This window comes from Acinonyx jubatus, chromosome A1 (genome assembly GCF_027475565.1).
Source record: "Acinonyx jubatus isolate Ajub_Pintada_27869175 chromosome A1, VMU_Ajub_asm_v1.0, whole genome shotgun sequence".
In the NCBI taxonomy this organism is placed as follows: Eukaryota; Metazoa; Chordata; class Mammalia; order Carnivora; family Felidae; genus Acinonyx; species Acinonyx jubatus.
This window is the reverse complement of record NC_069380.1, coordinates 134,121,721-134,138,602: the sequence shown is the minus strand read 5'-3', so window position 1 is coordinate 134,138,602 and position 16,882 is coordinate 134,121,721. Positions and strand designations below refer to the sequence as shown.

General features: G+C 41.0%; 1 protein-coding gene across 1 annotated transcript; it reads right to left on the bottom strand.

Annotated features, from left to right (window-relative positions):
- Window positions 1-6,347: 6,347 nt before the first annotated feature.
- Window positions 6,348-14,540, bottom strand: CCNB1 (cyclin B1). Its single transcript, XM_015074557.3, has 9 exons — window positions 14,318-14,540; window positions 13,532-13,702; window positions 13,282-13,434; window positions 10,455-10,637; window positions 8,828-8,986; window positions 8,373-8,609; window positions 7,722-7,862; window positions 6,987-7,097; window positions 6,348-6,587 (listed from the first exon to the last, which is right to left on the bottom strand). The coding sequence occupies exons 1-9, from the start codon at window positions 14,336-14,338 to the stop codon at window positions 6,480-6,482; spliced, it is 1,284 nt and encodes a 427-aa protein (XP_014930043.1). The 5' UTR covers window positions 14,339-14,540; the 3' UTR covers window positions 6,348-6,479.
- Between the last annotated feature and the right edge of the window lie 2,342 nt (window positions 14,541-16,882).

Sequence of the window (16,882 nt, the reverse complement as noted above, 5' to 3'; positions counted from 1 at the left end):
GTTTAAGTAGACTTTCCATCTGAGCTCATAGTGTCCAGACTCCCTCATTTGGCGGAGAACAGTGGCTAGAGTTCAGAGATAACTTAAAGCCCGCTATGAGTCAGTGCATATCCTTGAACCCCAGACTTGCAGCGTGAAATTTCACTATCCGTAAGACTCATTCTTATAACAGTCCTGTGCCCCCAAGTGCCACCTTGTCGATTTATCAGCTTGCAATCAAGCTTTTTTAGCTGGGCAGCTAAATGAGCGGCTAATGGAGACAATGTGGGACGTAAAACGCCCCATTGATTGGTAGTTTTCATTCGGGTCGGTCGTGTAAGGGACACTCTAGCCTTGTAGCACAAGCACAGCAACTCAGACCTCTTTGAACAAGGGAGCCGAGCATTCCCCTCGTATAACTAGTTTCCGCTCAGTTACACTTGATCACACAGTGCTCTCTACTTTCTTCCTCTTCATTATCAAAGTAACAGCTACCGGTATTGAGTGCAAAGACAGGAATGTAAATACGACGTTAGGTTCGCCACTCCTACCCACAAACTCCTGGAAAAACATGGTTTCCTTTATTTTTTTCCTTTTTTATGTTTACTTATTTAGAGATAGAGGCAGAGAGAGACGAAAGGGCAGAGAGAGGGGGGAGACAGGATCTGAAGCCCTCCGTGCTGACAGCAAGAGAGCCGGATGCCAGGCTGGAAACCATGAACCATAAAATCATGTCCTGACCCGAAATTAAGAGTAAGTCGCTTAACAGACTGAGCCAACCAGGCACCCCCACTCCCCATTATTTGTTTTATACAAAAACAATCTTGTGCTTTGGCTTTACCCTGGACGTCTTCCAGTATCTCACATGAATCTCATCCTTTTAAACCTATCAGGTGTCCAAGGCCAAATTTGGGACAAAGACAATGCAGTAGTTCTCCATCTGAGCAGGAATGAGAATCATGGGGAGGACTGGTTTAAAACAGACTACTAGGTGGATGGGGAGATGGGTGAAATAGGTGAAGGGGATTAAAAGCACAGTTACTGTGCAGAACACTGAGTAATGTGGAGAATTGTTGAATCACTACATTGGACACCTGAAACTAACGTAACACTATTATACTGGAATTTCAAAAATTAAAAAAAAAAAAAAGATTGCTTGGTGTCTCTCCCAAGTTTTGATTATGATTTATGTTTCTAACAAATGCCCAGGTGATGTTCATGCTGCTGGTTCGGGATGACACTTTGAGAAGCACTATGGTAATGGTTTATAACAAAGGTTTTTTGTTTGTTTGTTTTTTAATCCATAGTAAAACAAAAAGGGACAGATGTGAGTGTGGAGCTATTCTTTAGAGAATCTCTAATAATATAGAAGGGATAATGCAATTAGGTAATACATCATATCATTCTAGTGAGGTGTAGGTTTCAAAGTTAATATTAATGAATAATAAAACTAAAGAGAACAGCGCCTTTACAGCAAAGCTGTATGAGGTGGTTACCACCTTAACCGGATGATCAAACACAATATCTTCAGTAGTGTAACAACTAATATTTAACTCCGATACGCATACGTTGTACAAATCACCTATATTCTTGGGGAACGCAAAACCTGAATTTAACTATCAAAAAACAATCAGACAAAAAAAAAAAAAAAACAATCAGACAAGAAATCTAAAATGAGGGACATTCTATAAGACAAATGGACTAGACAGTTCATGTCTATGTCTTGAAAAACAAAAAGCATGTATATGGAAACAAATTTAGTTGGAACCTAAATTGGAAAAAAAAAGTTTGTAAAACATTTTGGGACAATGGAGAAAATTTGAATACACACTGCATATTACACATAGAAGTTGTTAATTGTCTTAGCATGATAAAGATTGTGGTTATTTAGGAAAATGACTGAATTCGTAGGAGATGCATGACCTAGTATTTTAAGGTGATCTTATCTTGACATCTAAAATTTACTTTGAGGGGCACCTGGATGGCTCAGTTGGTTAAGTGTCCTACTTCGGCTCAGGTCATGATCTCATGGTTTGTGGGTTCAAGCCCCATGTTGGGCTCTGTGCCAACAGCTCAGAGCCTGGAGCCTCATTCCGATTCTGTCTCCCTCTCTTGCTGCCCCTCCCACACTCATGCTCTGTCTCTCAAAGAGGAATAAATGTTAAAAAATTTTTTTTCTTTAAATTTACTTTGAAGTGGCTCTGAGAAAGAAAAATATATGCAAACATGTATATATCCCCCCATCACACACACATACTTTTCTTTCTTTACATCTGTAGTTTAATATTTGCCTACATAAGTACCTACAACTTTGCCCCCTATCAGAAAACAATTCTTTCTTGTATCCTTGGAATATTTACGGAAGTCTTTCAACTACTTACCCACAGAGAAAACGTGGCTTCAGAGTCTTTTTAAAAACCTCCATTTCCAATGAAATTAAAAATCACCACACAAACAATTCCAAAGTATTCCAAAAGAAAACTACTTAGAGAAACCAATTTGACAATAAATTTCATATATTTTTAAAAAAATAAAAATAAAAAAAAGAAAACTACTTAGAAGTTGAGCAGTTAAGGGGTGCCTGGGTGGCTCAGTCAGTAGAGCAACCAGCTCTTGATTTCGTCCCAAGTCATCATCCCAGGGTTGTGGGATCTAACCCTACGCCCAGCTCTGTGCTCAATGTGAAGCCTGCTTAAGATTCTCTCCCTCCCTCCCTCCCTCTCCCCTTTTCCCCTGCTCACTCTATCTAAAAGAAAAGCAAAAAGAAAAAAAATTAAAAGGAAAATGAGCAGTTAAATAATCTCCAGATCAAGGAAGGACTGCAAAAGAAATTTTAATGACCAGAAAAAGATGAAAAGGAGGGCTTCAGAAACAAGCTGTCTCAAAGGAGAATGCATCAAGGATTTTACCACTAAAATACATGGAGTATTTAACTGAAACTAGAAAAAGAAAAGAAAAAGGAAAACAGATGGTGAGAATTGGTGTAAAAGCTAAAATTACAGTGACCTCTGGCTCTTGGTTTTGGCTCAGGTCATGGAGCTCATGGTTTGGTTCTTGGGTTCAAGCCTCGTGTGTGGGTATGAGGTAACAGTGCGGAGCCTGCTTCGAATTCTCTCTCTCTCAAAGAAACTTAAAAAGTTAAAAAAATAAAAAACTAAAACTACAAAACAAAGGTAGCAGAAATGGTAACACCAAACCTGGCTCTTTTAGTAAATGTGCTGCCGAAGCAAGCACAAAACCCTTTCTCTCAAAACACCAATAAAAACCCTCCAGTCAAGGCCAGTTAGAAAACAAAAGTATCAAGGATGAGACACAAACTATACGACTATAATTTTAAGAATCTAGAATAGTTATTTCCTATTAATAGAGGGAAGGTAATTCCTAAAAAACACTGGCAATGTAAAACATACCATACTAAGCAGATCCAGGCCAAAGGACTTTACAGGTTGCATTTATTTATTTTTGAGACAGAGAGAGACACAGCACATGTGGGGGTGGGGCAGAGAGAGAGGAAGACACAGAATCTGAAGCAGGCTCCAGGCTCCAGGTTGAGCTGTCAGCACAGAGCCTGACACAGGGCTCAAACTCACAAACTGTGAGATCATGACCTGAGCCTAAGTTGGACGCTTAACTGACTGAGCCACCCCAATGCCCCAGGACTTTACAGTTTAATTAAAAAATTTTTCGGGGTGCCTGGGTGGCTCAGTCGGTTGAGCGTCCAACTTTGGCTCAGGTCATGATCTCATAGTCTATGGGTTCGGGCCCCGCGTCAGGCTCTGTGCTGACAGTTCGGAGCCTGCTTCAGATTCTGTATCTTCTTCTCTCTCTGCCCCTCCCCTGCTCATGCTCTGTCTCTGTCTCAAAAATAAAAACATTAAAAAAAATTTTTTTTCAATGAACGAGTAATTTTCAATTACGAGATGTAAAAATGTAAATGTCTTTGATCCAACTTAAAGGTAGTAAGAGAAAAACTAGAAAACCATAACAAGACTGAACCAGTTTACCAAATAAGATACAAAATCTTCTCAAAAAACAGATTAAACCCATGTATCATGAGCAAGAATTCATTCCACTTTAGGAAAACTCTAATGTGGAATACTAAAGCTGAAAAAGCAAATGAATTTCCACAGCCTTGCCACTTAACTCTAAACAGAAATAAAAGAAAAAAATCTAAAACATAAAGAGTACTTAAAGCCTAACAGCAAAAAGAGTAAATAAAAATACTTAGATGTCTAATCCAGGAACAAAATAGAGGGCTGGGATCTGTTTATTATGATTATTTTGGAGACTCTAATACAATAAATACCATAAACACTGAAAAAAAAAAACCAAAATCTGTGGATTTAAGGCCTAGAGAACTCCATTAAAACAAATTGAGTAAAAAATCAAACCAAAACAAACAAAAAACACAAAGTGAATAAAAAAAACTGATGTCAGTTGGGTAAGCAAACTACAACTAGCAATAAAATTAGTGGGAAATAGATTGTATTCACAGTAGTGACAAAACCCCCACAAAACCAGCAATAAACTTGACAATACAAGTACAGTAATTCTAGAACTAAAATTCTAACATTCCATTGGAGGGCATGCAACAGATCTTGGAGAAAAATGCTTCTGGATGGGAAGACATGATGTATACTCAAAACCTCAAAGGAGCTTCTCGGTAACGGGACATAACTTTGTGTTATGTTTGAAACTGCCCCCAAATATCTGAGAAATAGTGCTTGTTTCACCTTACCAGATAATATAATAGTTTTACACTTATCACAGGAAAAAAGATTAGGAAATAGATGGGAATTGTTTCAATTCAGCTGGACAAGGATAATCTTGATCATGTGACACTGGCATAAGTGGGCACCCATCTGGGAGAGTCTTACTTTATGCCATATACAGAAAGTTTACTGAGGGATTATAGATATAAATGGGGAAAACTCCAAATTTTACATGTTTACTGTTTTGAGATGGAGTAGATCTTAAGACTGACAATCCAAAAGCAACTGTAGAAAACAAGATTTGAGGGGCGCCTGGGTGGCACAGTCGGTTGGGCATCCGACTTCAGCCAGGTCACGATCTCGCGGTCCGTGAGTTCGAGCCCCGCGTCGGGCTCTGGGCTGATGGCTCAGAGGCTGGAGCCTGTTTCCGATTCTGTGTCTCCCTCTGTCTCTGCCCCTCCCCCGTTCATGCTCTGTCTCTCTCTGTCCCAAAAAATAAATAAACGTTGAAAAAAAAAATTAAAAAAAAAAACAAGATTTGACAATATAAAAACTTCAATGTCTGCATGGCAAAAGAGCATAAACAATCAAAAGACAAATGACAAAATGGAAAAACCTTACATATATTGATAAGTAATCAACAAAAATTTATTCAACCTAGCCATCAGAATTAAAAAATTAGGACAGCAAACAACTTAGATTATTTCTTGCCAAATTCACAGAAATTGGAGAATCATTATCTTCGGTTCTGGCAAGGAAGCAGAGAAATCCAGCACTTTTGTACATTGCTGATGACACTTGAGAGTCATCTGGCAGCACCTGCCAAAACTTAGAATGCACATACCTAGAGAACCCAGAATACAAAAAGGAAAGCATGGTATTTAATGATCAGCAGGTTTATCTGTAGGAGCAAAGAGGAAAAGCAATCTGAAGATCAACAGAATGGATAACCTATAGTTTATCCATATTATGGAATGGAAATGCCCACACACGGGTAAGGCCTATACATGTTAAAAGGAATTGCTTATATATAGAATGATTCCATTTCTTAGAAATCCCCCTAACAACTTATTTATAAGCATATTTGTATTTATAGAAGCAAAGAAGGATACACCCCAAACTGTTGTTGGTGCCTTCAGATGGATGGGATTGAGCTGTAAGAGTAGGGGGTGGGGAGTAAATTAACTTTTTTTTAGATACTTTTATGTGTTTTGAGGATCTGCTTTTATTTGATCAAGAAAGTGAAAAAGTGTAGAATATAAAGTTCTTATTTTTGCAAATAAAAAAGTTGATAGTTTAAGAAATAGTGGTAGAAGTAAAAACTACTTAGAATTATGGCAGCAACCACCACAAGAAACAGAAAACAGGAGGACTAGGGGTAAGGTGGCAGATCTTTGACAGAATAAGGCAGCATATTCTCCAAGATAATTGGGCTTACATGCAGTATGCCCTAGAGAACAGCTTTAAATGCCTTCATGACCATAGTAATTCATACAAGAATGCAAAGCCAGGTACATAAAACAAACACCACACAAGTAACAATTATATATATGTGCTAGGTCCCAATAAACTGAAAGCACTTTTTATATTCCCCATCGTATCTTTAATACACCTTTTTGGTTACCCTTGAGTAGGAAGTAGCCACATTCAAATGAGTTAAGGTGTAAGAAATAAAAAGGACCACAAACTTTATTAAAAGTAAGTAAACGTAACATATAATATGTACAGATGGCACATGGTGCCAATTTTATTTGTAGTTATTATAGTACTCCAACTCAAGTTTACAAGTTACACCTTTGCCACAGCCTTGGCTAAATCTTGAACTAGTGCAGAATTTAGTTGTGCTAGAGTGCTGATCTTAGCATGCTTAGATGTGGCATACTTGTTCTTGATAGTCTGGAAGACAAAAGCATAACAATTAATGAAGGGAAAAAGGAAAACACTGTGAGACCCAATAGTACAGAGAGTCACTTAAAATAATTCCAAGGGCACTTGGGTGGCTCAGTTGGTTAAGCGCCTCGGTTTTGGCTCAGGTCACGGATCTCAGAATTTGTGGGACAGAGCCCTGTGTTGGGCTCCACACCATTGCCAGCGTGGAGTCTGCTTGGTGTTCTCTCTCTCCCTCCCCCCTCATTCTCTTGGTGTTCTCTCTCTCTCAAGTATTAATACACTTAAAACAATAACATTATATATAAAAAAAAATCAACTCCTTGAAAATAAACTATTCATTTACAGACTTGAAGTCTTAAGTATTTTCACTTGTCCTCCCAACATCTTACAATGCCCCTGACTTACCATGTGCTTTGTAAGCCCACGATTCACCATGACTATATTCTTAGCCAGGTGTTGCATAACATTTAGAAGGGATTCTTCAGTGTATGACAGGTAATGCTGTAAAGTTGGTGTCTACGGCAACAAAAGTTAATGTTAGAAATGCTCACGAAGAATGGTTCTCAGAAAATTTCTGTAAGTTAGTCAAGAGTAGGGGGTAGGAAGAGGGATTCTGTAGGACTGATTATAACTACAATTTAAGATAAATTTAAGATGCCTTCTTCCCCAAATACTCTTCTTTCATGCTTCTCCAGGACCCTGTACTTATTAAACCTATTATACACTAATGTGCTCAAACCTCATTAAACTTCTTTAATTGCTGACTAGTGTACCCTCCAAAGCTGGGCTCCAAATTGTTGGACACCAACATTCGCATACCTAATACTACTCCTAAGGCCTAGGGTAGCACATGGCACATAGGAGAAATATGTGTAGAATCAGGGAGTATGAATGGACTTCTAGCATGTCATTTGACCTGCCTGAGAGTCTTCATCTGTGTAAGGTGAAATTAGGTAACGAAGTGGGAATATCTTATGAACACATAGTAAACAAGATAACATTTTTAATCATTCTCTCAGTCGATGCTCTATTTTTAGAAATCATTTGAATTGTCCTTTAATGAAAACAGTCCAGTATTAGCACAAACATCACTTAAAATTTAAAAGCTTCGGGTAATGTAAGTCTGCGGGAAGAGCTTACCCATTCACCATTGTCGAGAATTTTTAGTGCTAGGCAAAAAGCTCCTGCTGCAATCTGAGAAGGAGGAAAGTGCACCATATCGTAATCCAGCATAGTTAGCTCCATCAGGTATTTGGCCAAAGTATGTTGCTCAACATCAACCTGAAACAAAACCCACAGGTCTCTGAGCTTTTGTCAGAATTCTGTTATGGCAATAACCAGTATACCCTTAACTATCATTACAAGTATTTGTCTATAAACTCTCAAATGCTGGGGTGCCTGGATGGCTCGGTCGGTTGAGCATCTGACTTCGGGTCAGGTCATGATTTCACAGTTTGTGAGATCAAGCCCTACGTCGGGCTCTGTGCTGACAGTTGGGAGCTTGGAGCCTGCTTCCGATTGTGTGTGTCTCTCTCTCTCTCTCTCTCTCTCTGCCCCTCCCCCACTCCCGCTATATCTCTCTCAAAATAAACATTAAAAAATTTTTTTTAAACTGTCAAATTCAACTACCCATGGAAAGCCTCAATGCAAACATTAATACATAGCCTGACTGGAAATAAAGAACATCTTGGTGTCTTCCTCATGTAGAGTTATAAGTCAGGTGAATCAGATCTTTGTGATTAGCAATATTTCATAATGTCCCATACTAAAGATTATCCAAGAAATCTGTACCTCTCCAATCTTAGATGCTCTCCGAAGGAAATGTAGGGGTAGAGGGCGGCCCAGACCAAAATTTAAAGATCTTAGAATCTTCATTTCCATCTGTCTGATTTGGTGCTTGGTGTAAGTGTTGTCAGTCACAAAGGCAAAGTCACCAATTTCTGGAGGGTACATTTCTTCATATTTACTTGCAATAAACATGGCAGTGACACCAACCAGCTGCAGCATCTTCTTGGGTACACAATTATTCTGCAATGGGAATTCCAACCTGATGAACAACTAATATGTACTTGAAAAAAAAGAGACAACATAGCTATGAAGGGAACATGGGAAAAAACATTCTAATAGCAAAATCTCAATTAATGACACTCTACCCCACAAGACAGATGTTAGCCGGAGAAGTTTGTTTCTTAGGACTCAGCTAGAACCCTAGAATGGAGAACCCTCAGGTACTGAATTATGCTCACCTGCATGAACCGATCAATAATGGAAACAGTCATGTACATGGTCTCCTGCAGTAACCTGAATTTCATTTGAACCTGTACTAGCCAGTCAATTAGGATGGCTCTCATGTTTCCAGTGACTTCACGACCCAGTAGGTATTTTGGTCTTACTGCTTGCTCTTCCTGCAAAAGAATGCTGATTATCCTTTAGAAGCAAGACTCCCTGTGACATTTCTGATCAGAAATATTAGTCATCACAGAACAGTAATGGAGCATTTAGGATCTCTAACAGGTGTCAACTTAATTCTTCATACTGTCACTACAAACAGCTCTATCACTGAGGAAGAAAGCAAACATTAAATAGGGCAGTTTGACAGGTTTTTCATATTGGCAGATCTCACTAAGTTCAACTTACCATCACTGTTACCTGCCCACACTCTGTAATCACTTCAACCCCAAGATATCTTGCCATCATCTCAGATCTTTTCACTTAAGACTATAAACCCAGAACCTGAGGTTTATGAAGTAGAGAAAAATAGCACCAGCTATTTTCCAGATCAGCTGGAACCTATATGCTACCACTCTCCTGCTGTAGGAGTTAAACCCTCAACACACCATAGGTAAAAAGAATGAACCATCAAGGACCAACACATACATCTGCTAAACCCACCCCACCAAAGTTAGAAAACTTTAAAAAGGGAGATGAAACCCAAAGTGGAAGCCTGGTCCTGGCAAGGAAGTCTTCTTACAGAACAATTGTATAGAAAATCTTTTGGATGCCCAGAAGAACCAGACAAGAGAGAAAAGATGTTAAATGGTGCTGAAAGAAGAGAATGCCTTATAAACACACAACTGGGTAAATGTGCTTGTTTGCTTTTTTGTTAGCATACAGAATCCTTCCTTGTTTTGGCAGGCAGGAGGAGCAGAGGGCATATGCCACTAATATGAAGTTTCAGAAGTGATATGAAGTGGAAGAAAACCAAAAACTTTTTTATTGTACTCTCAGACACAAAAATTTCCCTGGTGTTACATGCACATCAGCCACAAGGACCCAAAGTGCCTTGTGTTGCTGGTGGTTATAGTTTTTCGGCATATTCTCCATTACGGCCTACCTCCTGCCTCTAATCCTCAAACACAGAGCCTGGGAATTGCCCATCCTTAACCTATGGGCATTCATTAGGGTTCTGGGGGCACCTGGGTGGCTGAGTTGGTTAAGCATCTGACTTTGGCTCAGGTCATGATCTCGTGGTTCGTTGAGTTTGAGGCCTGCATCAGGCTCTAGGCTGACAGCTCAGAGCCTGGAGCCTGCTACAGATTCTATGTCTCCCTCTCTCTCTGCCCCTCCCCAACTTGCACTCTCTTTCTTAAAAATAAACATTAAAAATTTTTTTTGAAAAAGAGAGAAAAAAAAAAGCATTCGGGCAGTACCCAGGGTCACTTTGAATTTTCTCTGTCCAAAATGGCAAACAAAAGATATCCTTGGCTTGTCTGGGGACTTGATTTTTGGTACCCCATGAAGAAGAATTTCCAAGTGGCATCTGTTAAGAAACGCTACTTACATCCTGCTTGAATTCTTGTAAACAAAGTAAAATATCTTTAATAAAGCTAAGCACCATTTAGAAAAAACAAATATTCTGGAAGTAATACAGACCTCAAGTTGTCTCAGATAAGCATAAATATCTTTCACATATTCACTACAAAGGTTTGGATCAGCTCCATCTTCTGCATCCACATCGTTCACTGCAAGAATTACATCAGAGAAAGCCTGACACAGATATTCTTCTGCAGGGGCACAGCCAGACGTTTCCATTGGGCTTGGAGACGGAGTATCAACCTTGAAATAGAGAAACCTTTTGAAATAATAGCAAAGAGAAGCATACCATCCGGGAATGAAGGCCCAATTATTGGTACCAATTCAACAGACCAACTGCTAAAGAAACTTATAATTCACAATTCATTTCCTTAAAGGAAAATTAGTTTCTTTTCAAATTAATTCAGTTTCTCTTTAGGACATGATTAATACAAAAGTGAAATGCCCAAACAGAATGAGCCACTTTGAAATCAGTAGAACCTCGACACGAATGGGTAAAACAGAGAAAAAGCAAACAAAATCACATGTTAGACTTTCTTCTAAAGGAAATGAGTAAATAACAAATCTGTTTATCAGTGTCATGTGAAGTCAATCCAAATGAATGAGTCTTTTGTCTTCATTTCAAAACATGGACTGCTTCTCACTGCCCAGGAAAACACAATGTCTGTCCTGACTACCAAGGACTAACAGAGTTCATTCGTTATCATTAACCATTTCCTTCAAGCTCCAGTTTCCCCTTTGTTCAAACATTCATTGATCATGTTCTTCTAGTCAAGCCCTGTGCAAGACATGGTCTTTACAGTGTCCTCAAAGGGATTTGAATCTATCTATCTATTTTTTAATTTATTTTTTAATGTTTATTTCTGAGACAGAGAGAGACAGAGCATGAGTGGGGGAGGGGAAGAGAGAGAGGGAGACACAGAATCCCAAGCAGGCTCCAGGCTCAGAGCTGTCAGCACAGAGCCCGACATGGGGCTTGAACTCACAAACAGTGAGATCAGGACCTGAGCCGAAGTCGATCACTCAAGTGGCTGAGCCACCCAGGCACCCCAAAGGGATTTGAATTTAGAAGACAGAAGTAAATAAAATGAGGAGATAAGAGTCTAAGAACAGGGGTGGGGAAAGTTAGGGAAAATTTCAGGAGTTGACGTTTGAGCTGTTTTGAAAGATGAAAAGATTACTAGCTAAAAGAGTGTGAGGGTAAGAAAGGCCTTTTTTAAATAAGTGGGACAGCAAAGACCATCAGTATGGGACTTTCAAGGAAACCACACATAGTTGGTATGACTGTACATGCTATAGGTTTCATGTGTCATGTCCAGAATGTTAATACTAAAGCAACAGCCTCAGATCTCCCACCCTTAGATATAAGGGGCTAGGCTGAATGACTTTTACAGATCATTTTCTCAACTGGTTTTAACTACTTTGTTTTGTATGTATGTATGTATGTATGTATGTATGTATGCATGCAATTTTTTATTTAGGAGTGGAGCCTGTGCTTGATCCCACCACCCTGGCAGATCCTAGGACCTGAGCAGAAATCAAGAGTGGGATGCTCAATTGACTGAACCACCCAGGGGCACCTACTTTTTGTTTTTTAATTTAAAGATGCCATTGTAGGGGCACCTGGGTGGCTCAGTCTGTTAAGCGTCCGACTTTGGCTCAGGTCATCTCCAGTGTATGGGTTCGAGCCCCACATCGAGCCCTGCACTCTCAGTGCAGAGCCTGCTTGGGATTCACTGTCTCTCCCTCTCTCTCTGCCCCTACCCTGCTCTCTCTCATGTGCTGTCTCAAACACTGAAGAAAAAAAAAAAAAGTATTCTTATAAAATTAGAGCTTCATTAAATGCAGTTCATTGTAAATTCAGCAAAGCCCCTTTTAGGTGCCCTGTTTCTCCTTCGAAGGAGTGGATATATTTACATGACTGATGTTTAGTTAAGTTCTTAATTTTAGTTTTTGAGGCCAAATGTATTCAGTGGCCACATTAGGGAGTAAAAGGATTCAAGATCATCTATTTCAGTCAACAAATTCTGGTCAGATGGCTTGTACCAAAGACAGCAAAATCTCTGATCCATGCACAGATGATAAATCAATACCATTAATAAAGAGCGGGAGGGGCTCCTGGGTGTCTCAGTCTCTTAAGCTTCCAACAACTCTTGATTTTGGCTCAGGTCATGATCTCATGGTTCGAGGGTTTGACCCCGCAGTGCGCTCCACATTGAAAGCATGGAGCCTGCTTGGGATTCTCTTTCCCTCTCTCTGCCCCTTTGAGAGAACTTTCTCTTTCAAATAAACTTTAAAAAAAAATAAAAAAATTAAAAAAAAAATAAATAAATAAAAGAGGGGGGAGGCAGGATAACAAAATGATTTAGAGCCTAGGTTCTGAAGCCAGATGGCCTGGGTTTAAGTCCATATGTGTGATCAGATGTGTGACTCTAGAAAATTTACCTAATACTTCTCTAAGCCATTATCTAAAAAGTAGAGGTAGTAATACAAGTAAGAGAGTCCATACAAAGATTGGGTGAGTTATGGGGCACCTGGGTGGCTCAGTTGGTTAAGCGTCTGACTTTGGTTCAGGTCATGATCTCTGGGTTTGTGGGTTTGAGCTCCGCATCAGGCTTTGTGCTGACAGCTCAGAGCCCAGAGCCTGCTTCGGATTCTGTGTCTCCCCCTCTCTCTGCCTCTCCCTCGCTCACACACTCTCTCTCTCAAAAACAAATAAACATTAAAAAAAAAATTAAAGATTGAGGGAGTTAAATGTATTTGAAGTGCAGAGGCTACCTCCTGCTAAGCACTCTATAAATGTTACTATTATTACTATTTGTTCAAACACTGATTCCACGTTATTATTAAATGAGGGAAAGAAACAACCAAACCAAAGTAAGTTTACCAAAATAGGCTCCGGAGAAAGCTTTTCTTCTTTAACAGGCTCATGTTCTGGCTCTGGTTCTGGCACAGGTACAGACACAGGCTCGGGTGCTTTGTCCAGAGGTTTTGGTATTTTTTTAGCAATAACTTTTCCAGGAGCCAAAGTTTTTGCTTCCTGTGGATGAAAGAAGAAAATGAACTGTTTCTGCATCAAGGGTCACAGCTGTAAGGTGGACTCTTACAGAGAAGTTAGATCAGGAAGAGATAGTTACCTTTTTCAGAGGCAATTTGGCTTGTGGCTGTTCACTGACTTTGTTACCAATGTCTCCGAGGGCTGTTCTTGGCCTCAGTCCCGGCTTGGAGGCTGCAACAGTGGCCAGAGGCACGCGCTTTGCGCCTGCCATACTGATCTTTGCCTTATTTTCAACATTAACTTTCGTGTTCTGAAAGAAACAAGACCACTTTCAGAGCTGGCCCAATCAGAGCGGAGTAAGTCAAGGGTCAATTAAGGTGGGGCAAGAGAGAGGCTCTCAGGACAAAAGTTGGCTGTAAAAAAAGGGTTCCCAAGGAAAACCGGGGTTCAGGATCTACCCTTCGGTTGTGACATGTCAATTTCTTCCCAGAACCTCTTCACTCATCTATTCAGGGGTGGTCGGTTTAGTCCCGGCCGACCCTAAAATTCCACGAATTTACATTTGAAAGGAAATAGAAAAGCCTGCAATTCCAGGCATTTTCTCTCCGGGAAGGGGATTATGAGGTTGTTGGGTGTCGGCTCTGGGGCCCTCTATCACATTTTAAAAGAGGTTTCCTGTGGACCCTCCATCGCCCTCCCCACTCGCGGCAAGCATTTATCCAAGGCTGGTCCAGTTCTCTTCCTCTCTCCGTCGGTCCACCTAACTCCCCCACCAAGCCAGGGGCCCACCGATCCCCCCCACCCCCGTCCTCCTCCCCAAATCGCTGCCCTGGTCCGCTCGAGAGCCTCCGGCAGGCCACAGAGGATGCGAGGACACGCAGCAAGCCAGGAAGGCCGCGTTTGTTCATCGTCCGCAGCAGCTCACCCTGGTGACCCGGAGCGCCATGGCTTCCTCTTCACCAGGCAGCAGCTCAACGGGGAGAAGCAGAGCACGGGAGCCACCGAAGAGCCGGGGACCTGAACGCACCGCAGACCAACAGTCGTTCCACCGCAGCACGCCGGGAGGAGCAGTACCCAGCCTCACGTTTAAACCCCGCACTGCTCCCTCCTCATTGGTCTGTTCGTGGCACTCGCTCCCTTCCCATTGGCGGCTGCCTGTTCCTCCGAGAATGCGTTTCCTGGGCGATCCCGCGGAGACGTTCGAGAGGGGGCGGGGCCAGGCCTCTGCTCTCTGGCAGCTGTGCTGCCACCTGGAGAGGCGAGCAGGCAGTGTGCCGCCGGCCTGGAGAGGAGACCTTGAGGGCAGCGGGAGCTCGCCCAGGGAGTGGCTGGTGGCCTCTGAAAAGTGCCAGTGGGGCAGCAAGAGTTGGAGAAACTGAGAAGCGGTTATGGCTCTAATCTTGCTTATTGTTACACACTTTCCTCTTCTGCTGTGGACTGTAGCAGAAAAGGCTTTAAAATACATTCTTTCATTTGATTTGAATATCTTTCATTTGTTTTCATTCCTGGGGTGGAGGAACTGAAGCTCAGAGAGGGTTTGGGTGACTTTCCCAGGATCACAAAATGAATTACGTGGGAACGAAACTTTGGCTATTTTTTGGATCCCTGAAGTTTCCACAGCACAAATTGTATGTTAAGAATATTGTCAGCTTCGGGGCGCCTGGGTGACTCAGTCGGTTTACCGTCCCACTTCGGCTCAGGTCAGGATCCCACAGTTCGTGGGTTCGAACCCCTGCCCCCCGTAAGGCTCTGTGCTGGCCGCTCGGAGCCTGGCCCCTGCTTTGGAGTCTGTGTCTCCCTCTCGCTCTGCTCCTCCCCCACTCACTCACTCACTCTCTCTCTCTCAAAAATAAGTAAACATTAAAAACAATATTGTCAGCTTTTTAACCCGCCAGATTACTTTAATCCAATTGCTTCCCAAAGCCAATCTTTTATTTTAGCTTTTTATTTGAAAATGATTTCAAATTTAGGAAAGTTGCAAACAAAATTATTACAAAGAACATACATATACCTTTTGCCCAGATTCAAGTACCCTTAACATATTACTTCATTTGCTTTATCATTTATTTTTCTCTCTTTCTATATATATCTCTATGTCTCACTGTATATAAACATTTTCTTCCTGGGGCACCTGGGTGGGTGGCTCAGCTGGTTAAGCCTCTGACTCTTGATTTCGGCTCAGGTCATGATCTCGGGATTTGCAAAATTGACCTTGCTGTCAGCACAGAGCCTTCTTGGGATTCTCTCTTCCTCTCTCTACCCCTTTCCTGCCTGCAGTCTCTCTCTCTCTCTCTCTCTCTCTCTGTCTCAAAATTAATAAACTCTATGAAAAATTTGTTTCTTCCTGAAACATTGGATGGTAAGTTATACATACTTAGGGCCCTTTATCCCTTAATTCTTTGGTGCACATTTCCTAAGAAAAAAGGATATTCTCATATATTACCACAATACAGTTATCAATTTCATAAGTATACTGTTTTTAATGTTTATTTTTAGAGAAAGAGCGCACATGTGCATGCACATGAGCAGGTGAAGAGCACAGAGAGAGGGAGAGAGAGAATCCCAAGCAGGCTCAGAGCTATCAGCACAAAGCCTATCTCAAGGCTCAATCTCATGAACCTGAGATCATGAACTGAGCCAAAATCAAGTGTCAGCAGCTTAATCAACTGAGGTGCCCCATAAGTTTACTTTATTACAATATTAAATGCAACCTAGTTTATATTCCAGATTTGTCAGTTGATCTAATAATGTCACTTACAGCATCTTCCCTCCTCCAGTAGAGGATGCAGTCTAGAGCCAGATGTTGCATTTAGCTTCCTTTAATCTGGAACAGTTCCCACAGCTTTTCCTACAATGCATAGAACAGCTCCCACCCTCCCAAACACATACACAAATAATTATCCAGCCCAAAATGTCAATAGTCTGGTAGAGCCAGAGTTGAGAAATCTTGCCAACTATGTACATACCTATAGACTCATTCAATATGCTAGTTTTGGGTTTTGTTTTGTTTTGTTTTGCTTAATTAGCATTAAGTACCATGGATCACCTCCTTTCTTTACAATATTTAAAAATGTGTGTGTCTTTCTCCTAAGTGAACTAACTATACAGCCTGAAGTCAATGAACTCAATGTTCTCTCCTCTGGCCAAGTTAATAGGGCTGACTACATACCAGGCCCTGTTCTAAGTGCTAGGAATATATCTCTGAACAAAACAGAGAAGATCCTCATTCTCACAAACCTTATACTCCAGTAAGAGGGAGATAGAAAGAGAAAGAGAGAGAGACAGAGAGAGAGAGAGAGGGAGAGAGAGAGAGAACAGGTAAATAAGTAAACAAGGTGAAAAAAAGAAAAGTCAGATACTACTAAGTGCTAGGCAGAGAATGAAAAGAAAGTGATATAAATAGAGTAACTTGGTAGCTACCTTGGACTTGGTAGTCAGGGATGGTCTGAGAAGGTGACATAATTCCTAGGTTAAGGTGAGGTTTAAATGA

Excerpts from the sequence above, each read along its gene's own strand:
- CCNB1 (XM_015074557.3), bottom strand. The coding sequence starts at position 14,338 with ATGGCGCTCCGGGTCACCAGG. Across the intron at positions 13,703-14,317 it reads TGGCGCTCCGGGTCACCAGG|AACACGAAAGTTAATGTTGA; the intron begins GTGAGCTGCTGC and ends TGTTTCTTTCAG. Across the intron at positions 6,588-6,986 it reads GTGGGCTTACAAAGCACATG|ACTATCAAGAACAAGTATGC; the intron begins GTAAGTCAGGGG and ends TTTGTCTTCCAG.